Source organism: Anabrus simplex, chromosome 5, assembly GCF_040414725.1.
Source record: "Anabrus simplex isolate iqAnaSimp1 chromosome 5, ASM4041472v1, whole genome shotgun sequence".
Classification (NCBI taxonomy): domain Eukaryota; kingdom Metazoa; phylum Arthropoda; class Insecta; order Orthoptera; family Tettigoniidae; genus Anabrus; species Anabrus simplex.
In genome coordinates this window covers 28,159,518-28,179,828 of record NC_090269.1, presented here as the reverse complement: position 1 = coordinate 28,179,828, position 20,311 = coordinate 28,159,518, and the positions used below count along the sequence as shown (strand labels likewise).

Here is a 20,311-nt window from a genome sequence, read left to right as displayed (position 1 = left end):
ATATCTCCTTCTTTTTAAACTTTTCTCTTCATAGGGCCCTTTGCTGTAGTAAAGTTTATAAATAATGGTTGCTACACTTGAACACAAAATAGAAAATGCTTTATTTAAGCACAAACATGATTACCATGCTATAGTATACAGTTCGTATGGACGTTGACTGTATGAGCGAGACACGGTAACTGAACTTGAGCATGGGAGAAGATTACCCGCAATCCCACAGCGTGAGGGATAAGATTGACTCGGTTGTGATAACATAGCACACAACAGACAGATCAACACTACTCGTAGTGCAAAACCTCTCTCGCTTATCTAGTTAGAATTCATTAAAAATGTTTGCTTGTCTTGCAAAACACTCACAGACCAAGTTGCTTGCAATCCAAGCTGTTAATGTATTTCATTTCCATCTTCTTAAATGTATTTTATATTCAATCAATTTCCTTGAAACATGAGATGGATTGTGCATTGTGACCTTTGTAAGTTTGTCAAGTATTTATTGTCTAACAAAACCAATTTTGACCAAAATATTAAAGCACACTTGTTTGTTTCAGATGACAGTGGAAATCTCACTATTGTCAGGCGCAATGAATGGCATGCTATTCCTGCTAGCAACTGGAAGATAGAAAACCTCATTCATCCTGTGGAATGTATAGTTATCAGCCATACTGCATCTGATATATGCAACACTTTTGATGAATGTGCTGATAGAGCTCGTAACATCCAGCGATCTCACAAAGAAATACGAGCTTGGCCTGACTTTGGATATAACTTCCTCGTGGGAGGTGATGGCTACGTTTATGAAGGGCGAGGTTGGGACAAGGAACCTGCACATCCTTTCCAAAAAATAAAGAATCATATAAGTGTAAATTTCATTGGACAATTTGATAAGCAACCTGCACCTGATCGGCAGGTATTGGCAGCGAGACAACTTATTAGTGAAGGGGTTAAATTGAAGAAAGTTGCCATGAACTATGATTTACTTGGACTTCGACAATTAGCCAAGACTGTGAGTCCTGGGGATAAGCTATTTAAACAAATTCAGATATGGCCTCATTGGACCAATAGCAGTCAATGTATGGCTACAATAAATGAGTGAATCATTCAGTTTCTCTTGTCTATTACCTTTTAACCCTCTTAGTGCCATGCTCTCATGATCAGAATGTTCCAGGAATGCCAGGCTGTTTAGTAGCATTTTGCAAGTCCCTATTTCAAGCACCACTTAATGTATGATTTCTAATATTTTGACTTTAAACTTGCAGGAAATGTTGAGGATGGTATGTATTTACTACCAACAATGATCACAACCATTAAGTTTCAAAATTGTTGTAACCTACGGCTTTATTGGAAAGTAACACCAATCGATGTGTCTAACAGCTGCTGCAGGTTCAGTATTATCCACCACCGCCATGCGGTGAATACGGCGGTTTTCCCCCTCCGCAACAGCCTATGTGTGGCCGGATCCTAGTTTTCTTGAGACAGATTCTTTCTGTGACTGTTGTTGCCAACACCAGTGCATTGTGGATACATCCCTGCCAAATCTTTCTACAGTATCCCGGACAGAACACCCACCTTCTCAAAGCCCTATTACACAGCCTCATACAAACTTGGTAAGCTGCTGATACTGCCTTCCTCATCTCCTTAAAGGCATGTTTGACTCACAGCTACCTCACAACATCAACAGCGGACAATGACTAATGCTCACAAAGTATACAGGGCGTATTTAAAGCAAACTTGCTTTGCAAGGTCATAATGCCGCTACCAGCCCCACTCTTCATCGACTAACAGGAAACTTTGAATATGCGTTATCTTTCAGATGTGCAAACACACCTCTCGAATTTCATTTATCTAGAACAACTCCTTCTTGGTGTTGAGATTTAATTTTACTGCCAGTGTATTTGCTATGAATGGATGACCAAACAGCTTCCTACTGCCTGGTTGACAGAAATGTTGACAAGTTCTTGCCCTTCACTCTTATTGCCCAGAGAAGTGAGAGATCCCACCTCAGTAGATTTTCTGGCATGGTAAAGAAACTTTACAGTGTGAATTTTCTCTTAAAATTGATAGCCTGCTAGACAAAATTCTGGTACCTTGGCATCTCTGAAAACCACAAAAGTATTTAGCATGATATAAGTTAAGGGAACAGAACTTGACAAGTCATATATATATTTAATATATTGTAAGCTTTGAAAAGAAAGAAACGAAGTTCATAATGTAAACAGAGTGGGAAGTAAGGAGAAAAAACTAACTCCAAAATGTATTCCTTTATTTCCTGTTGCTATTCACGAATTTTTCCATGCATATGAGACTATCAGCACAATAGTGGCCTAACCCTAAGTACTCTGGTTTGTGGGAATGGCAACTGGAAGATATGGACGTTTGAAAATCTGGCGTGTAAGGTACCGGTAGTGTTGCAATGCAGACATGATTGTTGTATAAATAATGTGGTATTGTGCATGGCGGTCAGATATACACGCAGTTCATATTAATAGTGGATTATTGGCCATTTTGGTGTGGGTAAGGTCTCTACTGTTCTGGCACACTTGCCCATAATACATGAAACATGAGATATAGGCCATTTTTGCAATACAAACCTTTTATTCAAACATTTGATAACAAACACTGATGTATTCACAAAGATGCACACAAAATGCTGTCAGTTGCATACACCAGTTTATTTGCAAATTATTACACAAAATCTATTTTCATCCTCTACACACATGTACTAATGAACTGTCATCATAAAACAAAACACAACTACAAAAGAATAATACCAACATAAATGGTCCGTTATTGGACGTTATAAATTTTCCAGCTAACTCATTCCTGGTTGCCAGAGTTTCACCCCCATGTGCTATGTTGGGCTCATCAGTTGGTACATAGCATACCCACCCTATGGAAATCAGCATCTATATTGTATGAAAGAATAAGAAGAGACTGCAGCAAATGCATGTCAACTACCAACCCAATGAAACCAGTTCACATACTTGACTTCAACCACATGTTTAACACAACTTCCACCCAAGTTTCATCAAAACAACTCCACTCTCACCCACAAGACTGCCTCCTTACATACATTGCCTGGCCAGGCTTCTACAAGGATATGACATAACATGTTTTCCTCGTAAATTCAAGAGTCTCCAATTGCTTAGTTATAATGTAAAGAAGTTTCTACAACTATCTAGTGCCAAAGATACATTATTCTGGATATTACAGTGTGTTGTACAATGTTACATTGGATTATACATCATATATACAGGTAATAATAAATGATATACTATTAATTACGTGTTCTTACATTAAATAAACTCATTAATATATATACAACAGATGTTTCATGACATAACCTCACAAATAATACGATCGTGATTCATACCAAGTAAAGTCTGGACATAACTATGTAAATAATAATAATACTAAATGGATGTAAACACTTCATAGCAATGCCTCATAAATAATAATAATAATAATAATAATAATAATAATAATAATAATAATAATAATAATAATAATAATAATAATAATAATTGCATTATTAACCCATGGGTTAAAGAATATTGTTTCCAAGTTGTATTAATCTATTACACTTGCATCAACACATGGCATTATCTTTGTTATCAACATTGTTATTTACAGGAATGATGTCTGCAAACTGCAGATTCCTTCAAGTTATGATAATAACCATGGTAAACAGGGGGTACAAATTGCAGCAAGGTCATTAAATCTTTCCTTTTTCAACTTGCTAATAGTAAGTCAAGAGTCTCAATTACTACTGAATCACGTTTTCCAAAACTTACTTCAGCAAACGGAACATCTGGCTCATTGCAATACTTATAATCCATTATATGGGAACATGCAGATTTATAGAGAAGCCACTGTACCTATTAAGCCATTGAACGTTGGAGTTTTGTGTAGGCACTTTTTGGTTATTTATATTTTACTCCAAACCTAATGTAGACATGAAGTCATTCCTTGTCATAAGTATGGCAGTGAATTGGTTCTTTTTTCATGCAGTGGTAATGACATTCATTCAGCCAAAGGGTGTGTATATGTTAAGGTGATTTTTTTTTGTTTCTCGTGATGATGCTGATGTCCTGGTCACACGCTAGGTGTGAATGCCCACTGGCTAAGAATTTATGATGAATTTCTTCCAGTGTGAATTTTGGATGAAGAACCATGGACTGATACAACAAGGTCATTTTTATATTAAGATTTTGGTCACCTAATTGATCTGAGTACCGTACATAATCAGTCTCTTTGTTTTGATGTAATTTTTAATATAATGTAGGAGGCACGATCCCTCTCTTATGGTCATTGGGATGCTTCACACTCTCTCCATACATACAGAGTGCACATCGAGTCCGTATACCCCTACTATCTATCTATCTATCTATCTATCTATCTATTTATCTATTTATCTATTTATTTATTTATTTATTTATTTATTTATTTATTGTCAGATACCCATTGTTATTGACTTCAATTGTTGACAGCAGTTGATGCCAAGATACTGAAAGAACGGCTGATATAAGTGAAAATATGATTGAGGAATGTTTGCTGGCTGCCATGTGGATTTGTGAGCATAAAATTAGTGGCAAATCAATTTAAAATGTGAGAGACGATTTTATTGCATGATTTGTGAAAACAGCACTGACAAGGAAGACATTGTTAGCAAGAGAAAAGAAAGCCTTTTCTTAACAGGAAGTGTTCGTGATGGACCAAGATGTGGAAGACCATCCACCAGACTTGAACTTTGTGGCAATGTGAAAAAATCTATCGAACAATTTCCGGTCAAATCCATACGGAAACATGCGTTAGAATTGAGAATACCAGAATCAAACCATGAGGAAATGCATTAAAGTGGATCTGAAAATGAGGTGTTGGTGTCCATTGAGTGTCAATGAATTATCAGATGATGATTTGGAGGGACATGTTGATGCCTGTGGTCGGATGGTGGAATAATTCCAAAAAGTGGCTCAGAAGGCAGAAGTCATGTTCATTGATGAATCTGCAATTTATTGCAGCTTCCATGGTCACAATATTTACTTTTGGGGAAAAGAAAATCCACATTATTTTAGAAACCGCGCAAAACCCACCTCACGTACTAATTTTGGCCAGAATGACACAAACGCATCTGTTTGGCCCATATTTTTTTTATCGTTCTGTTAATCAGAACAGTTACCTCCAGATGTCCGACTCATTGGCTGAATGGTCAGCGTACTGGCCTTCGGTTCAGAGGGTCCCTGGTTCAATTCCCGGCCGGGTCGGGAATTTTAACCTTCATTGGTTACTTCCAAAGGCCCGGGGGCTGGGTGTTTGTGCTGTCCCCAACATCCCTGCAACTCACACACCACACATAACACTATCCTCCACCACAATAACACGCAGTTACCTACACATGGCACATGCCGCCCACCCTCATCGGAGGGTCTGCCTTACAAGGTCTGCACTTGGCTAGAAATAGTCACACGAAAATATTATACCTCCAGATGATTAATAACTGGCTCATCCCACAGCTGCAAAATGCGGGTGCCGGCTTACTTTGCAGTGGCTGTTCGACAACGTCTGAACACAATCTTTGGGAATCTCTGGATCAGTCGGTGATCGGACAACAAACCAGCTCCTCTTCCATGGCCACCAAGGACCCCTGATCTGACAACACTTGATAACGCACTCTGGGATTACATCAAGGAACAGGTGAGGAAGCAGCAGTATGTAGGAACTGATGATTTGAAAAATACAGTGACCGCAAGGACGTTACTTAATATGAACATTAGAACATGGCGGCGCATCCCTTTCAATCCCGAGCAGATATTTCAGCCAAAGTAAATGGATCACATAAATTATTAGGTTAATATGATCAAATGGATAAGTAACAAAATGTTTTTTTTTAAATCCTGACTATCATTCCCTCAGAACAGGACCCACACAATTGTGTGGTCTAGGATTTCATTCAAGAGACAATAATACACAGTCTCCCTATGGCAACCATTGTTATTATTTAGTAAATAAAGAATTTCTAGTATTGTGTGTGTTACAATATTAAAATAAGGTTTCATTTCACAGTTTTGTTGAATTTACATGCATTACAATATATTAATAAAAATCATTATGCTAAAAAATACATTTCATAAAAATTAGGGTAGTCTACCTAAAACTCAGTCCAAGAATCATTTTTACTTCTGAGTATAGAATATTTTGAAACAGTGTTTTTCCTTACTTAGACATAAGTACACATTGCACTTCTCACAACGGGATCGTGTTCAACTTGTGCATTCCTTTAGCCAACACATTCTGGCTTGCTTCAGGTCATCTACTAGTGGCCAATGGTCATACATATCCATCCACTTATCTATTGGTGGTAGTGCTGAATACTTGACTTTCTTGTTGGGAGGCTCCTTTTCAGCATACAGGTCATCATTCTGTACAACTGGACCAAGAGAAAGCAATGATTCACCAACTTGCTTTCTGAATTCAAGCAAATCCATGATTTTGGTTTTTGGAATTGAACTCTTTCGGCAGTCATCCCTATATTCCAGCCACGCATTTGTAACTGCCATATCATTAAAATGCAATGATACCTTAAGGATCCATTTTCTTGCTTTTACCCAAGCACGATAGTACTCCAACAACTGGCCATGGATATCGACACCCCACATGCTTTGATTGTACTTACTCAGTGTACAAGGACAATCCATATCATCATACTTTTGCTCCTTTTTGTTCCAGTGCTTCACACTTGCTACTGGATCTGCCCCATGACGTGTTGAAGCCATTGTTATGCACTTCGAATCACGCCATTTAACAGCAACCACCTGTTCATCACTTCTTACTGATGACTGAATGTCTCCTTGCTTCAGTTTATTGTCAGGACTGAAATGCACGTTCTTTTTTTTATTGCTATTTATTTGGGGCGTCGACCTAAGAAGATCTTTTGCCCCTACTGGCACCATATTGTATGAACCTGCATGTAATTGGAATGGCAGTAGTGTGGAATGTTGTGTGTGAGGAAAGGAATATTAAGGACATCACAAACACCCAGTCCCAAGGCCAGGGATATTAATCATTACAATTAAAAAACCCTAACCCCGCCGGCAATCAAACCCGGGGCCGCCGGGTGACAGGCAGACACGTTGCCCCTTACACCGCGGGGCTGGACGAGGTAGTACCCTGAGGTGTTGGAAGCAAAAATACAATATGTGAAAAGTTTGCTTAAATACCAACCAGAAACTGACCAAATCCGGATTGAACAGCTTCTAAAAGAACAAAAAGTTTAAGTGAAGTGGATGTTATAGCTGGTTACTAGCTTATTTTCATTATTAATTGTAATATTCCATTTTCTAACCTGCAATATGCAGTATCATCATTCCATTCCACAATAACATTTAAAATAATGATACAATTTGTTTCCCCGCAGTTTTTATTTTCCCAGAGTCCTATTATTGGGCCTATAACCAGTTATTATTAGAAACATTTTTAATCAATTAGGCCTATTTAAGAGGATTAAACATTTCTATAATTATATGCTATTAATAATTTGTAAAACCTACACTTTATTTCACCGGGCAAGTTGGCCGTGCGGTTAGGAGTGCGCAGCTGTGAGCTCGCATCCAGGAGATAGTGGGTTCGAACCCCACTGTCGGCAGCCTTGAAGATGGTTTTCCGTGGTTTCCAATTTTTACACCAGGAAAATGCTGGGTCTGTACCTTAATTAAGGCCACGGCCGCTTCCTTCCCATTCCTAGGCCTTTCCTGTGCCATCGTCACCGTAAGACTTATCTGTATCTGTGTGATGTAAAGCAACTAGCAAGAGAAAAACACTTTATTTCATCAAAATAAACTTGTTTGCAAAATATTTTGAGAGTTTTTAATGATTGCCATAAAAAAAGGCATATAACACATCATTTAAAAATTTTTCTCTATAACAAAGTGAATTAAATATTTTTTAACTTTCAGACAAACTAATATTAAATCCAAAAATATAGGTAAGAAGCTAATTAACCTGCATTGAAGAAAGATATTTCATAACAAAACTTTCAACATGATTATCTCAAAGCTAATTTTTTCGTTACACGCCCATCTTCCGGCAATGTTCTCACTTAATATTTACCTCGAAGTCGGTGGTTACTAGCAGCCATGTTGTCCATACATGAAAAGTAAACAGATCTCACAACTTCATGGATTAGAAAGAGAGCTTCATATTAGAGTTTCATGTAGCCAGTTACCCATACAATCAATGCAGACCGGTCTGGGGCCTAAATGTGATCACTACTAAGAAATAAAAATATGTACCCACACAATTGTGTGGACAAGGATTGAAAGGAGTATTCAGCTGTGCAGAGACCATGGGGGTACACATATATATGTTTTAGATTCCTAAGATGTAAGATGAAATAAAAAAGTAATGAGTATATGTACTTTGATATCATGTCAGTTGGAGTTTAATTTAACATAGGGGTATACAGACTTTGTGCATACATACACTGCCTGACAAAAAAATGTTAAGCAATCAGAAGGAGTGGTCCAATATTATCCCATTTCAGTATACATGCATACCGTTGAGGTTTGAGTAAATGATCAGATTTACAAGGATCTGTAATGTGTAGAACGCCCACCAGAGAGCATTCGTGGTGGCACTGTCCTGTTGTTGATAAGTTGTTACCAGTCAACTGCTGAGAGTCAGACAGTTAAGCAAGACGTACAGAGACGACTACGTACAGTACGAAGCACCCGCGATGCCTCACAGACACATTAGAGAGCCTATCCACCAATTGACAGCATTTGACAGAGGCCACACTATGGAACTGCATGAGGCTGGTTGGTCGTATCGTGCAATTGTCAGGAATGTGGGCAATTCAGATGTCACAGTGGCCCGATGTTGGACTCAATGGGTGCATGAGGGCACCCAATCATGTCGTGCAGGTTCGGGTAGACCAAGAAACACCACCACAAGCGAAGACCATTGTATGGTGCGGTAAGCATTGCAGGATCTCATAACTTCGGCACCCACCATCCGCAAACATGTACTGGAAACTCTACAACATCCTGCGAGTTCCTGCACAGTGTCTCGATAACTCACATTTGTCGGATTTGGGTCCTACCGCCCATGCGTCGGTTGCCATTGACACCAGAACACCAACGCCTGTGTTTGGAGTGGTGCCTTGCCCGGGAGGCATGGACAGAGGACGACTGGCCTCAGATCATGTTCAGTGATGGGTCCCGCTTCTCCATAACTTCCGATCACCATCATGTGCGCGTTTGGTGGCGTCGAGGGTAGATCCTGCCCATATTGTGGAAAAACACACAGGCGTAATCCCTGGCATTATGGTGTGGGGAGCCATAGGATATATGTTCAGGTCACCTCTAATAGTGCTTTGGCAGACTTTGACGGCACAACGATACGTCACAGACATTCTGCGTCCACGCGTCCTACCCCTTGTGGCACAGCACTCTGGTACACTGTTCCAACAAGATAATGCACGTCCACACACAGCACGTGTGTCAATGGACTGCCTAGAGCATGTTGAGGTCCTCTGTGGCCAGCAAGATCGCCAGACATGAACACATGTGAGACGACATTGGAAGGGACTCCGTCCCGGTACCAACCTGTGGGATCTGGAGGGACAGCTGCAACAACTGTGGACGAACTTGCCTCAGGAGAGGCTCTTTGACACCATTCCGAACCGCACAAGGGCAAGCATTGTGGGTGGGGGACACCAATCTGTCTCTGCCAACGGCCTTGTCCCTTTTAGTTACAGATGCCTGTCATAAGTACCAGTGTTGGTAAAGTCTTCATCAAATCAAATGCAATATCAGTTGTATCGCTGTCTGGGTGTCTCCCTTCTTCTGAATCCTGATGCATAACTGTCCATGCTCCCTTGGTCTTTCATTGATGTAGCTCTCTTTCATGTCCCCATTTAGCCTTCTCTTCTGCGGTGTTAACTGCATCAAGTTTAATTTTATAGAAGTCACAATATTGACAGGAATCACTTCAGGGAAAGAATTTTCAGATTAAATCGTGTATTAAAAATATTAATAAAAATGTAATACAAGACCGAGTCGCTATGCTTGGCTCGATATAGTTAGGTAACTTCCCCAGATGAATGTCTGGTGACAAAATACTTCTGATCCACACTTTTATTAATTTGTGTATAATGGTTCTGATATGCTGGAAAATTTTTTACGAAGTTATTTCAACCGTCTTTTCCATTCGTATTTTGTTCTTATCCACAGGTGGGTCTGTTGCATAACGTTTTGCAAAAGAACACTTGTAATCCTGCCATCTGACATTTGCAAAATATTTTTTAAGAACACTTTACACACCTTAAGTTCAAGTTTCTTTTCATAATGAAAATGGTATTCATGTTGTTCCTAGATGCGACTTGGTTGTAACAGAGGCATATGTGCATGCTTTAGGGACAACCTTCACCATAGCAAAAATATATGCTGATAGCAGGTCGAAACTACCTAGTGCATAAAAAGAGTTAAACAGATGTTGCTGGTCATCATCATCATGAATTCCTTCCAGTGAGCCAGATGGGATGTATAAGAATGATGTGCCTCCATTTATTACGGTCCTGGTATGCTTCTTTTCTCTCTAAGGCATCCCATGTTTCTCCTCTTTTCTCTAGGTCTTCTCTTATCTGATCTAACCACCTGTTCCTAGAGCGTCCAATTGGTCTTTGTCCCGGAACGATCTTTTCAAAATACTTCCTTGGTGTTCGAGTCACCTGCATCCGCTTAACATGTCCCAGCCACTTCAGCCTCGTAACCCTCAGCCTTTATTCCATGATCAGGTTGACCTGCAGGTCTCTTCGTATCTGACCACTCCTAATTCTGTCCTTCATTGTTTTCTGTACAGCTGATCTAAGGAACTTCAACACCTTGCAGTTGACTTACTTCTCTTTTATGTACGACACAACTCTCCAGACTTTATGTCATAGTGGGCAGGAGATAACAGAGTCTGTTTAGCCCTCTGAGGAACTCCCTTGTCCCATACTATGTTCTGTATTTGATGGAAGGAGTTGGATCCTTTTTGCACCCTATTCAACATTTTGTTCTTGGCACTTCCATCATTTGATATTGTACTCCCTAGATATTTCAAGGCATTCACACATTCAATCTTCTCTCCCTCGAAGGTGAGGTTACAAGGTGTATTTGTCCTACTAACTTTCATTACCACTGTTTTGCTCTTGCTCACAGTTAATTTGTATTCTTTAAACTTGGTGTTCCAAATATCCAGTCTCCTCTGTTTCTCCCCAAATGGCAATATCAACAGCAAAAACAAATGCATTAAGATCTTCCTGTAGTTCCTTTATAATAGTATCCATGAGTGAAAAGAAGAGCAATGGGGAAAGAGAACTCCCTTCTTGCACACCTCTTCTTGTTTTAAACCACTGAGATCTTCCATCTCCTACTTGCACACTACTTTCACAACCATCATACAACATCTGAACTATTTTAATTATTGCTTCTGGGATGTTATGTTTTTTCTAAACATTCCCATATTTTCACTCTCTCCACCCTGTCATACACTTTTTCCAAATCTAAATCACTATTATCAAGTCCTTCCTTTTTTCCCAAAATTTTTCCATCAGCTGCCAAGTGAAAAAGTTAGGTCTGTGATTCCTCTATTTCTTCTAAATCCATGTTCCTCTTCAAATTGATCTTCAATTATTTCTCTCAGTCTCTGTTCTGTGATCTTCATTATCTTAAAGCGATGTGACAAAAGAGTGATGCCTCTATAATTGGTTCACTTCCTCCTACTTCCTTTTCTAAGCAACAGTATTTTAGTTCCTTTTTTCCAGTCCCCTAGCAACTTATTCTCTTTCCATATAACTCCCCAGTGTTTGACGTAGCCACTGTATTCCAGCTGCCTTAATTATGTCTGCTGTTTGTTCATCTGCTCCTGCTAACTTTCCACTTTTCATTTTCTTCAGGGCATTTTCTGACTCTTTCCAAGTAATTGGAGGTTGTTCCTTCTCTAATTCATTAATGATTTTGGTAACTTGTTCTTGTTCACACTGCCCATTCAATAATTTTTCAAAATAACTCTTCATCTCTCCTCTGATTCCTACCATGTCTCTGATAATGATCCCATCCTCTGTTTCAATAGCTTTAATTTCTTCCCTGTTTGATGTTTTACTTTTCATTAACTCGTATAACATTTTCTGATTTCCTTTATTAGTTTCCTCAGTTCTTTGGGTGAACAGTTCCCAGCTCTTCTTCTTTTCTTCTTTCACTACTCTTTTTACCTTTCCTGTTCCGGTCTTCCTATTTTTTCATCATCCTTTGGTACAGTTCCCTGAGCCTGCTTATGTCTCTCAACATCTTTGTTTTTCTTTGCCATGTTTCTTTCTTCAATTGTATGCTTTACTCTATCATTCCACCAACTTGTTTCTTTCTCCTTGACTTTACCTTTCGTTTTGCCACACCCCTCTATAACACAGTTAACTATTGTTCTAAATTCATTCCACTCTTCATCAACACTACCTGTCTCAAATTTTGGTAATTTGGTAATTCAGTCGCTAACAAATTTTGAAAATCCTCGATTTCTTCGTATTTCAGTTTCCATTCTTTAAATTTTGGCAGTCTTTTTACTGCAGTTGACCGTACTCCAGAATGAATGGTAGGTCACTTTGATGTGAATGGCTGTGTGATATCTAATTCTTTTCCCTAATTAGTATAACATTCTGACTAAGATTCATGTCTTTCACAACTCAAACTCTTAATTACCTCCTGATTCACACAAGACTTCACTATCACCTTCACACAAATAATTTCTGCTATACAACTGAAATGTTTACAGATGTGTGCAGCCATGAAATGAAATGTCGTATGGCTTTTAGTGCCGGGATATCCCAGGACGGGTTCGGCTCGCCAGGTGCAGGTCTTTCTATTTGACACCTGTAGGTGACCTGCGCGTCGTGATGAGGATGAAATGATGATGAAGACAACACATACACCCAGCCCCCGTGCCATTGGAATTAACCAATTAAGGTTAAAATCCCCGACCCGGCCGGGAATCGAACCCGGGACCCTCTGAACCGAAGGCCAGTACACTGACCGTTCAGCCAACGATTCGGACTGTGCAGCCATTTTGATAAGGAACTACAGTAGTGGAAGACACTCCACTTAATCTTCAAAGTTTTAGGTAACATAAACAACACTATCGATATTGCCTCTTCTCCAAAGACATTGAAAACTATAGAACAGCATAACACTACCATATATTTTTCATGCCAAACTATCGACACCAAATTGTGACGAAGTTCAGCATGTGAATGTACTGTACTGAAATGTATGTGGGGTTAAATGTTAGTACCAACGTGAAACACTACCACCTTCTCCTTTCCCTCCTCCTCCTCCTCTTCTACTTCCTTCAAAATCTGCCTTAACCTAATTCCTGGGTAACGCTCTTCTCTGGTTCCCTTTCCTCCACACACTTCTCCCACATCCAGAGCCTCAACCCTACCCACCTCATTTGATCCCCTCCCCTTCTGGTCAGTCTTATGTTTACTGACAGCTGCAGAAGCTACTTCCTTCTCCCTTTTCTCATCCCATGACCCTGTTCCACCTGTCTTTCCCTATCCACTACTCCAGATTTCCCTTTCCTACCTTTTCCCTTTCTCCTACTTCCACACTTCTCGGCAACAGTTCCCTGTTCCTCATCTTCCCTAGGTTGTTCTACCTGCCGTGACTTACAGATTTCTCACAGACACCTGTCCTGAATTCTGATCCTGAATGGAGCCCTTAGCCTGCTATCTCCTTCTCCTTAAAACATTAGACCACCTGTCATCTACAATTCCCCCTTTCCTTCCCATCCCTCTTTTACACTTACTGTATGCTGTATATTGTTTGGGAGAGGCCTACTTTCCTTCCTGTCCTCTGAGAGAATCCTAATTATCTCCCTCAACTCTCCAACTCCTCCCTCATACTCCTTAATGCCTGACCACTATATTATGTTACTTATGATACAGTATATTGCACATAGCATCTTCCATTTTAAATTTGTATGCTGTGTTATAGATATAGCTAATAATATTAGAATTCCATGTGTTAGATTATTGGGCTGCCAGCTACCCAGTGTTCCAGCTGACTCTTCACAATGATCCAGAAGTTTTTTTAGAAAAACGAGGAGTCTAATATTGAGGATATCTAATTGGATATCTAATTTCAATCAATCAATACTGATCTGCATTTAGGGCAGTCGCCCAGGTGGCAGATTCCCTATCTGTTGCTTTCCTAGCCTTTTCCTAAATGATTTCAAAGAAATTGGAAATTTATTGAACATCTCGCTTGGTAAGTTATTCCAATCCCTAACTCCCCTTCCTATAAATGAATATTTGCCCCAATTTGTCCTCTTGAATTCCAACTTTATCTTCATATTGTGATCTTTCCTACTTTTACAAACGCCACTCAAACTTATTCGTCTACTAATGTCATTCCACGCCATCTCTCCGCTGACAGCTCGGAACATACCACTTAAGAAGATGTACAATATTATAGGGAAGGATCCACCTTTCAATACTCCGTAGTAAAAAGTAGTTACAACCTGTTTATTGGGACCGGTTTCAACACATTTCAAGTGTCATCATCAGCCAATTAGCGAAGATCTTAAAACAACTAATATATTGAACACAGGCAAAATATTAACATTGTATCATATCTTTGCTAATTGGCTGATGATGACACTTGAAATGTGTTGAAACCGGTCCCAATAAACAGGTTGTAACTACTTTTTACTACGGAGTATTGAAAGGTGGATCCTTCCCTATAATATTGTACATCTTCTTATTTCTCTATTCAATACGGAACAATCATGAAGTTTTTAACTTTAAAACATACCACTTAGTCGAGCAGCTCTTCTTCTTTCTCTCAATTCTTCCCAACCCAAACTTAGCAACATTTTTGTAACGCTACTCTTTTGTCGGAAATCACCCAGAACAAATCGAGCTGCTTTTCTTTGGATTTTTTCCAGTTCTTGAATCAGGTAATCCTGGTGAGGGTCCCATACACTGGAACCATACTCTAGTTGGGGTCTTACCAGAGACTTATATGCACTCTCCTTTACATCCTTACTACAACCCCTAAACACCCTCATAACCATGTGCAGAGATCTGTACCCTTTATTTACAATCCCATTTATGTGATTACCCCAATGAAGATCTTTAGTGATAATGAGGGTCCAAATGTTTTTAATCATAAAGTTAGTCATTTTCACCGGCATCTTCTGGAACCAACACAGAGCTAAATGTCAGCCACAGTGAAAGACTGAATAAACCAAGACAATTTGGAAAATCAGACTGCAATTGGGGTGATGTAACCTGCAATGATTTAGGCTGCACTAATTTTCCTGGGGAAGCTAAAGTACAGTCACAGTTAGAACACAGTCAGCTGACTTATAAATACTCACTTTGTAGTGACAATCTACTGGAAATGACTGTTCAGGAAATGAACAGGTATGCCATACAATTTAAACAAAATCATGATCAGAAAAGCAAGTCCAGAAATTTGAAATGGAAGGTAACTAATATAGAAGAAATGAAAGTTTTTAGGAATCATGTATGGGTCTTGTTTCTCACCCAACTATTGGCTGATGCTGGTCCAAGAACTTATGTTAGAATTATAAGATGGGTAATGCCATGGGATAGTTTCCTTCCTTTGAGATTCTGGCACTTCACGGACAATGAGCATGTGGATATCTGCAGAATCCAACCCCTCCTTGAAAAATCAAACCAAAATTTTGAGAATGCCTTGACAATGCAGAAAAATGGTTATAGATGAAACCATGGTTGGAGAGGCCGTTTAGTTTACGGAATGCACATTCCTGACAAAGCTCACAAATATTAAGTTAAACGGTATGAAAGAAGGCTATAATTTAGAATTATGCTCTACGCAGAGAAATCTAGTGCAAGTAAAAGCAGAGCAAGTCATGCTAATTCTGTTGCAATGGAGCTTCTAGGTGGATTTCTAAATGAAGGTCATATCCTCTATGTTGATAATTTCTACATCAGTGTACCTCTGGCAGAACTTCTGAGGAACTGAACATTTGTGGGTGGGACCCTTCGAAGCAATAGACATGGACTGCCATTGATTGTGAAACTGAAAATGAAGTGGAGAGGTGGTGGGTAAAATGTGTCAACACTGAACTAGTCATCAAGTGGGTTAAATAACCTGTTCTAATGCTTTTAATTCTGCTGAGCCATAGTGACCATCTAGTAGAAAGAAAATCAGACAGTGAACCTGTCAGGAAGCCTTTCTCCATCCTTGATTACAAATGAGTTAAAAAGGGCTTGGATTTCAATGACTAAAATACTGTTGATATTATTCAGGACTAAAGAAAGGATTAAAGTAGTACAACTTCACACACCATGACGTCTACGAAAAAAATACCACTACTGGAATTTCAAGAGGAGATTGTGAGAAGCTTGGTTGGACCAGTCTGAACCTATGGTCAGCCCTGGAAGAAGACCTGTACATACTGTCAAAGACTGAAAGATCAACCTGGAAAGTTGGAGGACAATGCATAGTTTGCTAAGAAGCTTCAGGAGAAAACAACACACTGAAAGATGCTGACAAGAATAAGCAGGTGACAACATACTGTGAGGAATGCCCAACAAATCGTTCATATGCACTGAATGTTTAACGAAGTTCATAAATGCTAAAAATGGAACTTACTGTGTTCAAAATACAAACTGTCCTGGACATTGTAATAAAATTAGTGAAATCAGGAGTAAATAATTTTGGAAATTTCAAGATCAGTGAAAAAAATAGACTGGTTAAGTTTAAATAGAGTAGTGTTCCTACAAATTCTTATTTTACAATATTATAAAGTAAATAAGCATGTTCATTTATTGTTTAAATATGCATTTATACTTCCGTAAATCTACCTTGAACAACATGTAGAAAGTGATGTTATTCAGTGTAACGTGCTATGTGAGCCACAGGTGGTTTCTGCACTTCAATAATAATTGCTGCTAAACTGAATGCTAGTGGATCACCTTGCTGACGAATGTGAGAACTTGACATTTCTTGCAGCTGCCAATCTCATTATTTTTGAAGTAATGTATACTTTTGCCATCCACCGGCAGTCTGTGGAATACATCCTTAGCAGAGTCACGTACCTCATAATTCATACCAGCGAAGTATGGTACAAGTCACTAGCAACTTGTGATTCACTCTTTCAATGTCAACAGTGCAATAATAACAGAACATTAATAGGCACCCTATCATTCTCATAACTCCGTAGAGCACCAAATCACACAATTTTTCTTTTTAATACTATTTATTCAGGGCGTCGACCTAAGATCTTTTGCACCTAATCTGCACCATATGTTGTGAACCTGCGTGTATTTGGAAATGGCGGAAGTGTAAAGTGTTGAATGTGAGAAAAGGAACATTAAGGATGACTCAAAACACCCAGTCCCCAGGCCAGGGATATTAATCATTTACAATTAAAAATCCCTGACTCGGCCAGGAATCGAACCCGGGGCTGCCGGGTGACAGGCGGACATGTTGCCCCCTACACCGTGGGGCCAGATAAATTAAACAATACATCTAGTATAAAATATTCTACTCAAATGCACAAAGGATACAAATAGAAAAGGTGATTAATAATAAATATAGGCAAGCTATAGTGCAAAGAAAAACAAATTAGGGCATTTAACAAATTACAAGAACAGCAAGGTGTAAGTACCTAACTACATAAGTAATAATCATTAGGTGGGTTTCACTTGAGAGAGGTGAACACGAAAAATATATTTGGTTCCAAAATGGTACAGGTCCACAATGTCTGGAGGCAAGTTTGACTGAAAATTTAGCTACACCACTGCTCACTAGTTTGGTAGGCCTCTGTCCATGGCGGCATCTTTTTATTCTTTTGTGGGATTAAAGATAAAGGAGTTTGCTTACAAGAAAGTAGCTAGTATCGAGGTTCCTATTACCAGTGTCATAAAGAAAGGCAGACTTCAGTGGTATGGGCACATAATGAGAATGAACAGAGAATGAAAATGAGAATGAACCTGCCAGAAAATAATTTGACCTTACTCTCATAGGACCCGTGGGGGTTTTCTTACCTGTTCCCCTATCGGGCGTGTCCCAGGTGGCGGAGAGGGGTGCTCTCTGGACTTGTCTGGAGGGTCTGAGGGAAATAAAACACCCTCTCGCAGACCAAAAACAGGCATTGCCAGAAAACATCGAAGCATTGTTACTAGCCCAAGTCAAGGCTTGGAAGACGAGGCCTCACCACACATGCTAGAGAGGCATCCATAGTTCTTCCACATGGGTGATACGGTGGTTCAGGTGAAGTGGGGCTGGTGATTGAAGTGAAGGCTCACTGCGGGGTGCTGGAACCAACACATCACTTCGCTCTACGTAGCCTGGACGAGCCGCGGGTTGGGAAAGGGGTGATCCCAACCTAGGGGGAAAGTCATGGCTGTGAACTCAAGTCACGATAATGCCAAGTGGAGACCATGTGAGTAGGGCTACTGAAGGGGTAACAAACCTGGCTAGGTTTGGACCAGGGGCAGACTGCTGGATGGACGACTGAGGGGAGTGGTCTCTGCTACGAAGAGCCTGAACTGTGGGAGGACAGTGTCTGGCTGTATGCGTCACCACGGATGGCGAGGATGATGCTCAGGACCCTAGAAGGGGCAAAAACCCTATGATTGATTGAAATATGGATGCTTATAAAGAACCAATTTCAAAAACTTCAACATCAAGGGAAGCCATGGAAGCTCCAGTAGAACAGATTCAGGAGTAAGCCCAAGATGGAAAAATGGAGACGGAAGTCCCAACTGTACAGGCTGTTGCCGACTCAAAACAAGAAATAGCAACAGAAGCTCCAGTAGAGCAGACTGCTACCGCAAGCAAACCAGGAACATCTGTAGAGACAGAACTGAAGATTTCTGCATTGAAAATCAACAGATTTCATATCGACAGACCACCTCGCAACAGTGCATATTACAAGGAAAGGAAGAGAGCGAGGAAGGAAGTCAAAATAGTGGCTGGAACTTGGACGGAGAAGAAGCCAAGGAACAGGGATCGGCGAGAGGCTATCCCTCCGACAACGCCCAAAAGGCCAAGGTCAGAGGATAGTACGCCATCAAGTTCGGCTACAAAACCGCCCACCAAGGAACAGAAAGAAGAGGCGGTCATGTCCTTTTCGGAAAGACTAACTTCAGTCAAGGCAGTAATAATACCTAAAACCTTTCCAGACAGGAAACTGAAGGAGGGCGTGAAGGAACATTAATCTGCTCTGACAGCACAAATGAAACTGCTGTCAAATGAACGCCTTCCAGGCTTCCTCGAGTCTCCAAGGCTGGAAAGTGGAGCAATGGTACTGATCTGTGCAAATCTACAAACTAAAAGCTGGCTGTAACAGACAGTGGCCAATTGCAACCCTTGGAAAAGGGAGAATTTGGAGGTGGCAGAAGCCAAGAAGGTGCTGAATACTACAAAGGTCACCACTTCCTCCTCCACTTGACAAGATGAAGGTTGATGATGTGCTTGTCAGGATACATCAGCATGACACCAAACTTCCGATGAAAGAGTGGAGAATGCTGAATGCAACAACTACTGATGATACAGGAAGGTCTATTGTTTTGGCCCTTAATGAAAGAGATTTTGAAGAGCTCAAGAAGCCTTAAGGCCAAGCTTGGACTTGGGCAGATCAAATTTCAAGTAATTAAGGGAAAAACAAAACCTAGCATTGGCAAGGATGGTACTTAAAGTTCTCCAGGCCAACCTACAACATAAAAAAATCAGCTGTTGCCAATTTCGTCAGGAAGTTCAAGTCCGAGGCTATCGATGTGGCTCTTATAAGAGAGCCATGGGTAGTTAAGGGCAGAGTAGCAGGACTGGCGGAATTTGGAGGTAAGTTAATGCACGATACCACATCGAATATGCCTAGAACATGTTTACTTGTGAGCAGAAAACTAAAATGCCTTCTGTTGCAGGAACATTGTTCAAAGGACTTAGTGGCAGCCAAGATAAAACTTGGAAGTTGGGAAGGTCCCAGAGAAATAACCATAGGCTCTGTATACCTCCCATATGACTCAACTAATCTGCCCCCATCAGAAGAAGCTGAGAACCTAACAAGGGAACTGGAGTTGGGAAATGATGATGATGATGATGATGATGATGATGATGACAACTCTTGCACAGCAGAATTAAAGGCATAAGATAGCCAGTGTAATGATTTATTCCAACAGGAGCGACTGGCACAGCGAAAAAGCAGAAATCAGAGCAGAACGAAGGTTACAGCTCACTCTTCTCGGGTAAGAGGGCTGGGGGTAATGTGCAGTGGTAGTAACATG

General features: G+C 40.1%; 1 protein-coding gene across 1 annotated transcript in view; it reads left to right on the top strand.

Moving 5' to 3' along the window:
• Positions 1-1,093, top strand: part of LOC136874334 (peptidoglycan-recognition protein LC) — a 146,037-nt gene extending 144,944 nt beyond the window's left edge. Inside the window, exon 7 of the mRNA XM_068227757.1 lies at positions 549-1,093. Coding sequence (XP_068083858.1) covers positions 549-1,093 — 545 coding nt within the window. The remainder of the gene's footprint in view (positions 1-548) is intronic.
• Positions 1,094-20,311: the final 19,218 nt, after the last annotated feature.